This window comes from Lonchura striata, chromosome 31 (assembly GCF_046129695.1).
Source record: "Lonchura striata isolate bLonStr1 chromosome 31, bLonStr1.mat, whole genome shotgun sequence".
NCBI lineage: Eukaryota > Metazoa > Chordata > Aves > Passeriformes > Estrildidae > Lonchura > Lonchura striata.
In genome coordinates, this window is record NC_134633.1 from 5,871,941 (window position 1) to 5,880,641 (window position 8,701).

The 8,701-nt window shown below is 57.2% G+C and overlaps 1 protein-coding gene across 1 annotated transcript; it reads right to left on the reverse strand.

The window, feature by feature from the left end:
• Nucleotides 1–1,350: 1,350 nt before the first annotated feature.
• Nucleotides 1,351–5,751, reverse strand: C5AR1 (complement C5a receptor 1). Its single transcript, XM_077789126.1, has 2 exons — nucleotides 5,722–5,751; nucleotides 1,351–2,501 (listed from the first exon to the last, which is right to left on the reverse strand). Exon 2 carries the CDS (start codon nucleotides 2,482–2,484, stop codon nucleotides 1,351–1,353), a length of 1,134 nt encoding a protein of 377 aa, XP_077645252.1. The 5' UTR covers nucleotides 2,485–2,501; nucleotides 5,722–5,751.
• Between the last annotated feature and the right edge of the window lie 2,950 nt (nucleotides 5,752–8,701).

Genomic DNA, 8,701 nt, shown 5'->3' on the forward strand with positions numbered 1-8,701 from the left:
ATCCCCAAATCCTCCAAATCCCCGAATTCCCAAATCCCCAAATTCCCAAATCCCCAAATCCCCAAATTCCCAAATCCCCAAATTCCCAAATCCCCGAATCCCCAAATTCCCAAATCCCCAAATCCCCAAATCCCGGAATCCCCAAATTCCCAAATCCCCAAATTCCCAAATCCCCAAATCCCCAAATTGACGATGACGAAAATGACCATGACCGTGACCATGCAATGGAGATGATGATGATGGTGAAAACCATGACCATGACCATGACCTTGACCATGACCTTGACCATGACCATGACCATGACCATGACCATGACCGTGACCATGACCATGACCGTGACCGTGACCGTGACAAATGACCATGACAACGATGACGAAGATGATGACGATGATGAAAATGACCATGACCATGACAAATGACCATGACAACGATGACGACGATGACCACCACCACCACCACGATGACGAAAATGACCATGATCATGACAATCACCATGATAAATGACCATGACAATGGAGATGATGATAATGGTGAAAACGATGATGAGCATGACCATGGCAAACGACCACGACGACGACGACGATGATGAGGATGACCATCACCACGACAATGACAAAAATGACCATGACCATGATCATGACAACGAAGACGATGACAATGGTGAAAACCACCATGACCATGACAATGGAGACGATGACAATGGTGAAAATGAGCATGACCATGGCAAACGACCACGACGACGACGACGATGATGAGGATGAGCACCACCACGACGATGACAAAAATGACCATGACCATGATCATGACAACGAAGACGATGACAATGGTGAAAACCACCATGACCATGACAACGAAGACGATGACAATGCTGAAAACGATGACCATGACCATGGCAAACGACCACGATGATGACAATGATGACGAAGATGACCACCACCACCACCATGATGACAAAAATGACCATGATCATAACAATGGAGACGATGACAATGCTGAAAACGATGACCATGACCATGGCAAACGACAACGATAACGACAACGATGACAAGGATGACCACCACCACGACGATGATGATGAAAACGACCATGACCATGACCATGACAATGAAGACGATGACAATGCTGAAAACGATGACCATGACTATGGCAAACGACAACGATAATGACAACGATGACGAGGATGACCACCACTACGACGATGATGATGAAAACGACCATGACCATGACAATGAAGACGATGACAATGCTGAAAACGATGACGGTGACCGTGATAAATGACCATGACCATGGCAAACAACCACCACCATGACCACGACGACCAAAACACCACCGCGGCCGCGGTGGCGCCCGTCACACCGCCGCGCTCTCGACGCCGTCCTCAGCGGTGTCGGCGCTGCGAGCCCGCCCGTCCCCGGCCGCGCCGGCGGCGTCGTCGCCCAACGCCCGCTTGAGCAGTGCCCGCCACGAGCGCCGCGCCCGGCCCGGCCCGCGGCCCATCGCCAGGTAGATGACGGGGTTGACGCAACCGTTGACGTACGCCAACCCGGCCGCGGCGGCGTCGGCGGCCTGGGCGCCGCGGAAGGCGGCGCCGCCGGGCGCGGCGGCCGCCAGCACCAAGCCCACCACGTGGTAGGGCAGCCAGCAGACGAAGAAGCTGAGGACCACCACCAGCACGGTGACGGTGGCCCTCTGCGAGCGGCCCGGCCCCAGCGCCCGCACGCGGCACAGCAGGCGGCCGTAGCAGCCCGAGATGACGGCCAAGGGCCCGGCGAAGCCGCAGAGGAAGCGCGCCGCCGCCACGCTCAGCTCGGCGCCGCGCCGCCGCCCGTCGCCGTAGGCCATCACGCAGGTGGCCTTGGCCGAGAAGGGGTCGCGGCGCAGGGCGCGGAACGCCAAGGACGGCGCCGTCAGCAGCGCCGCCGCCGCCCAGGCGCCGGCGCAGGCGGCGGCCGCCAGCGCGGGCGTGCGGCGGTTGTGGCACCACACGGGCCGGGTGACCAGCGCGCAGCGGTCGGCGCTGAGCGCCGTCAGCAGCAGCACGCCGGCGAACATGGCCAGCACGGTGAGCGAGGGCAGCAGGCGGCACGCCGCCGCGCCCAGCGGCCAGTGGTGGTCGGTGGCCAGCGGCAGCGCCACGAAGGGCAGCGCCAGGCAGCTCAGCAGGTCGGCCAGCGCCAGGTGGAAGAACCAGACGCCGTTGACCGTGCGCCGAAGCTCCGACGACGCCACCCAGAGCACGGCGCCGTTGCCCGGCACGCCCAGCAGGAAGATGGCGGCGTAGAGGGTCAGCACGGCGCGGTGGCCAGCGGGGATCTCGGCCGCGTCGTCCAGGAGGTCGTCCCAGGTGTCGTTCCAGGTGTCGTTCCAGGTGTCGTTCCAGGCGTCGTTCCAGGTGTCGTTCCAGGCGTCGTTCCAGGTGTCGTTCCAGGCGTCGTCGTTCCAGGTGTTGTCCCCACGGGAGGAGATGCTGGGCAGAGCGTCCATGCTGGGCGTGGGGACACCTGGGGATGGGTGGGGGTGACCAAAGGTGGTCAGGGGTGGGTCAAGGTGGTTCTTCACCTGGCCAGGAGATCCTGAAGACCTCAAAGTGGGTTCTTCACCTGGCCAGGTGGTCAAGGATCTTCCCAAAGGTGACCAAACACAGCCAGGGATGAGTCAAGGTGGATCTTCACCTGGCCAGGTGGTCCTGAAGACCCCAAGGTGGATCTTCACCTGGCCAGGTGGTCCTGAAGACCCCAAGGTGGATCTTCACCTGGCCAGGTGGTCAAGGACCTTCCCAAAGGTGACGAAGGTTGGTCAAGGACCTTCCCAAAGGTGACCAAAGGTTGTCAGGGGTGGGTCAAGGTGGATCTTCACCTGGCCAGGTGGTCAAGGACGTTCCAAATGACCCCCAAGGTGGATCCTTCACCTGGCCAGGAGATCCTGAAGACCTCAAGGTGGGTTCTTCACCTGGCCAGGTGGTCAAGGATCTTCCCAAAAGTGACGAAAGTTGGTCAAGGACCTTCCCAAAGGTGACCAAAGGTGGTCAGGGGTGGGTCAAGGTGGATCTTCACCTGGCCAGGTGGTCAAGGACCTTCCCAAATTTGACGAAAGTTGGTCAAGGACCTTCCCAAAGGTGACGAAAGTTGGTCAGGGGTGGGTCAAGGTGGTTCTTCACCTGGCCAGGAGATCCTGAAGACCCCAAGGTGGTTCTTCACCTGGCCAGGTGGTCAAGGACCTTCCCAAAGGTGACCAAAGGTGGTCAGGGGTGGGTCAAGGTGGGTTCTTCACCTGGCCAGGAGATCCTGAAGACCCCAAGGTGGTTCTTCACCTGGCCAGGTGGTCAAGGACCTTCCCAAAGGTGACCAAAGTTGGTCAAGGACCTTCTCAAAGGTGACCAAAGGTGGTCAGGGGTGGGTCAAGGTGGATCTTCACCTGGCCAGGTGGTCAAGGACGTTCCAAATGACCCCCAAGGTGGATCCTTCACCTGGCCAGGTGGTCCTGAAGACCCCAAGGTGGATCTTCACCTGGCCAGGAGATCCTGAAGACCCCAAGGTGGGTTCTTCACCTGGCCAGGTGGTCAAGGACCTTCCCAAAGGTGACCAAACACAGCCAGGGATGAGTCAAGGTGGATCTTCATCTGGCCAGGAGATCCTGAAGACCCCAAGGTGGATCTTCACCTGGCCAGGTGGTCCTGAAGACCCCAAGGTGGATCTTCACCTGGCCAGGTGGTCAAGGACCTTCCCAAAGGTGACCAAAGTTGGTCAAGGACCTTCTCAAAGGTGACCAAAGGTGGTCAGGGGTGGGTCAAGGTGGATCTTCACCTGGCCAGGTGGTCAAGGACCTTCCCAAAGGTGACCAAAGTTGGTCAAGGACCTTCTCAAAGGTGACCAAAGGTGGTCAGGGGTGGGTCAAGGTGGGTTCTTCACCTGGCCAGGAGAACCTGAAGACCCCAAGGTGGATCTTCACCTGGCCAGGTGGTCAAGGACCTCCTAAAAGACCCCCAAGCCCACCCCACCACGTGACCAAAGTATTTTCAATGTCTCCAGCCCCATTTTTGGGGTACCCACCTCCATTTTTAAGGTACTCACCTCCATTTTGGGGTCCTCAGCCCCATTTTGGGGTCCCCAGCCCCATTTTTGGGTTCCTCAGCCCTTTTTTGGGGTCTCCACCTCCATTTTGGTGTCCGCAGTCCCATTTTTGGGGTTCCCAGCTCCATTTTTGGGGTCCCCAGCCCATTTTTGCATCTCCACCTCCATTTTGGGGATCTCCTGTCCCATTTTTGGGTTCCTCACCCCATTTTTGGGGTCCCCTCCCCCATTTTTGAGGTCCCCACCCCATTTTTGGGGTCCCCACCCCGTTTTTGGGGTCCCATCCCCATTTTTGGGGTCCCCTCCCCCATTTTTGGGGTCCCACCCCATTTTTGGGGTCCCACCCCATTTTTGGGTTCCCCACCCCCCCGTGTCCCCCGTCCCCGCCGGATTTGGGATTTCCTCATCCTCCCCTCCCCCGGCCATGGCGCAAGAATTTGGGAGAGGAACTGGGGGGGGAGGGGCAGCTCCACCCTTCCCCCCCTCCGCTGGGTGGGGACCCCAAAAACGGGGCTGGGGACCCCCAAAATTGGGGTGAGGAACCCAAAATTGGGGTGAGGAACCTAAAATTGGGGTGAGGAACCCAAAAACGGGGCTGGGGACCCCCAAAATTGGGGTGAGGAACCCAAAATTGGGGTGAGGAACCCAAAATTGGGGTGAGGAACTCAAAAACGGGGCTGGGGACCCCCAAAATTGGGGTGAGGAACCCAAAAATGGGGTGAGGAACCCAAAAATTGGGGTGAGGAACCCAAAATTGGGGTGAGGAACCCAAAATTGGGGTGAGGAACCCAAAAACGGGGCTGGGGACCCCCAAAATTGGGGTGAGGAACCCAAAATTGGGGTGAGGAACCCAAAATTGGGGTGAGGAACCCAAAAATGGGGTGAGGAACCCAAAATTGGGGTGAGGAACCCAGAATTGGGGTGAGGAACCCAAAATTGGGGTGAGGAATCCAAAATTGGGGTGAGGAACCCAAAATTGGGGTGAGGAACCCAAAAATGGGGCTGGGGACTCCCAAAATTTGGGTGAGGAACCCAAAAATGGAGCTGGGAACCCCAAAAATTGAAGGTGGAGAACCAAAAAATGGAGTGGGGACCCCAAAAATGAGGTTGGGGACCCCAAAAATGGGGTTGGAGACCCCAAAAATGAGGTTGATGACCCCAAAAATGGGGTTGGAGACCCCAAAAATGAGGTTGGAGACCCCAAAAATGAGGTTGATGACCCCAAAAATGGGGTTGGAGACCCCAAAAATGAGGTTGGGGACCCCAAAAATGGGGTCAAGAACCCTGAAAAACAGTGGGGGGGAGAACCCAAAAATGAGGCTGGAAATGCCCCAAAATTCACTTTGGAGATCCCAAAACTGGGCCTGGAGACCCCCGAATGAGGCCGAGACCCCCAAAATTGGGGTGGGGACCCCCCCAAACTGGTCCGAACTGGGAGGGGTCCCCCCAAAACCCCCCCCAAAAATGGGAACAAAGAGCCCAAAAATGGGAACAAAGAGCCCCAAAAAACCCCAAAAACGAGGCAGAAACCCCAAAATTCGGGCCGGGACCCCCCCAAAAACGAGGTGGGGAGCCCCCAAAATTGGGTTGGAAGGGGAGGGGTCCCCCCAAACCTCCCCGGGACCCCCCAAAATCCGCCCCCCCCCCTCACCTGGAGCGGCCGCCGCGGTTTTTAGCGGAACCCGCGGGAAGGGGAAATAAACCCGGGGGGGCAGGAAATCCCAAAAAAAGGGGGGTGGGAGGGGCCGGGGGGCGGGGAACCCCAAAATTTTGGGGGGAGGGTTGGGGACACCCCCACCCCAAAATTTGGGGCTTTTTTGGGGGAAAAAAACCCCCAAAATTTGGGGTTTTTATAAAGGAAAAAAAGCTCCGAATTTGGGGTTTTTATAGAGGAAAAAAGCTCCGAATTTGGGGTTTTTTTGGAGGAACCGCCCCAAAATTTGGGTTTTTTTTTTTTTTTTGAGGAACCGCCCCAAAATTTGGGTTTTTTTGGGGGGTGAAAGGGATCGGGGAACCTCAAAATTTATGGGGACACCCCAAAATTAAGGACAAAGCCAGAGAAGTTTTGGAGTTTTATTCGACAAAGACAAAATTGGGGAGGGGGGACCCCAAAATCCCCAGGGGGGGAAATTTGGGGACCCCCCCCCAGGTGAGATTTGGGATTTTTGGAGCCCCCAGGGGGATTTTGGGTTTTTTTGGGCCCCCTCAGGTGGGTTTTTGGGTTTTTTGGGATTCCCCCCCAGTCCTGGTCACACCTGGGGGGGATTTTTGGGGTCCCCCCAGGTGAGATTTGGGATTTTTGGGGAACCCCCAGGGGGATTTGGGGATTTTTGGGGTCCCCCAGGTGAGATTTGGGAATTTTTGGGGTCCCCCCAGGGGGATTTTGGGAATTTTTGGGGTCCCGGTCCCACCTGGGGGGGCTCAGGTGGGATTTGGGATTTTTTGGGGTCCCCCCAGGGGGATTTTGGGATTTTTTGGGGTCCTGGTCCCACCTGGGGGGACTCAGGTGAGATTTGGGATTTTTTGGGGTCCCCCCAGGGGGATTTTGGGATTTTTTGGGGTCCCCCCAGGGGGATTTGGGGATTTTTGGGGTCCCGGTCCTACCTGGGGGGGCTCAGGTGGGATTTGGGATTTTTTGGGGTCCCCCCCAGGGGGATTTGGGGATTTTTGGGGTCCCCCAGGTGAGATTTGGGAATTTTTGGGGTCCCCCCAGGGGATTTTGGGAATTTTTGGGGTCCCGGTCCCACCTGGGGGCTCAGGTGGGATTTGGGGTCCCCCCGTCACACCTGGGGGGGGTCGCTGGGTCCTCCTGTGGGGGCAGAGAGAAAAAAAAGGGGCTGGAGACCCCAAAAATCCCAAATTCCCAGGAGATTTTGGGACCCCCCAGGTGAGTTTTGGAGGTATTTTGGGGGATTTTGGGGTTTTTTGGGGGGATTTTGGGGTCCCAGAGCTCTTTTTGGGGGGGATTTTGGGGTAAATTTGGGATTTTAGGGGATTCTGGGGGATTTTTTGGGGGTTTTTGGGGGGATTTTTGGGGTCCCGCAGCCATTTTGGGGGGGATTTTGGGGTAAATTTGGGATTTGGGGTATTTTGGGGGGATTTTGAGGGGATTTTGGGGGGAATTTTGGGGTTTTTTGGGGGATTTTGGGGGAATTTGGGGGGATTTTGGGGTCCCAGAGCTCTTTTCAGGGAGGGATTTTGGGGTGAATTTGGGATTTTGGGGGGTTTTGGGGGGTTTTTTGTGGGGAATTTTGGGGTTTTTAGGGTCCCAGAGCCATTTTTGGGGGGATTTTGGGGATTTTGGAGTTTTGTGGGGATTTGGGAGGATTTTGGGGGGGATTTTTGGGGATTTTGGGGTCCCAGAGCTCTTTTCAGGGGGGGATTTTGGGGAGAATTTGGGATTTCAGGGGATTCTGGGGGATTTTTTGGGGGTTTTTGGGGGGATTTTTGGGGTCCCGCAGCCATTTTGGGGGGGATTTTGGGGTAAATTTGGGATTTGGGGAATTTTGGGGGGATTTTTGGGGGAATTTTGGGGTTTTTTGGGGGCTGGGGAGCTCTTAGGGAAACGAACCCTCTGCGAATCCGAGATCTCCGTGCCCGGCCCTGCGGGAACGGCACCAGTATCAACCAGTATGGACCAGTATCAACCAGTATGGACCAGTACACACCAGTCCAGACCAGCACAAAGCAGTCGAGACCAGTATAAACCACTAACGACCCTCCCAGTGACCTCCCCCAGTCCCTCCCAATATGTCCCAGTTCCCTCCCAGTATGTCCCAGTCCCTCCCAGTTTGTCTCAGTTCCCTCCCAGTTCATCCCAATTCCCTCCCAGTATGTCCCAGTCCCTCCCAGTTTGTCCCAGTCCCTCCCAGTTTGTCCCAGTCCCCCCAGTTCATCCCAGTTCCCTCCCAGTCCCCCCCCAGTTCCCTCCCAGTTCATCCCAGTTCCCTCCCAGTTCCCCCCAGTTCATCCCAATTCCCTCCCAGTTCATCCCAGTTCCCTCCCAGTTCCCCCCAGTCCCTCCCAGTTTGTCCCAGTCCCCCCAGTTCATCCCAGTTCCCTCCCAGTCCCCCCCCAGTTCCCTCCCAGTTCATCCCAGTTCCCTCCCAGTTTGTCCCAGTCCCTCCCAGTTTGTCCCAGTCCCCCCAGTTCATCCCAGTTCCCTCCCAGTCCCCCCCCAGTTCCCTCCCAGTTCCCTCCCAGTCCCCTCCCAGTCCCTCCCAGTTTATCCCAGTCCCTCCCAGTTCATCCCAGTTTGTCCCAGTCCCCCCAGTACCGTGGGGGGGGGTCCCGCTGCGCTCCGGGGTCTCCGGGGGGGGGAGGGGCGGCTCCGGGACCCCCCCCGGGGGTGGGGGAGGGGAGGGGGGCGCTCCTGGGGGAGAGACTGGGAGAGACTGGGAGTTACTGGTTTGGACTGGGAGAGACTGGGAGAGACTGGGAGTTACTGGTTTGGACTGGGAGAGACTGGGAGTTACTGGTTTGGACTGGGAGAGACTGGTTTGGACTGGGGAGAGACTGGGAGAGACTGGGAGTTACTGGTTTGGACTGGGAGAGACTGGTTTGGACTGGGAGAGACTGGGAGTTACTGGTTTGGACTGGGAGAGACTGGGGGTTACTGGTTTGGACTGGGA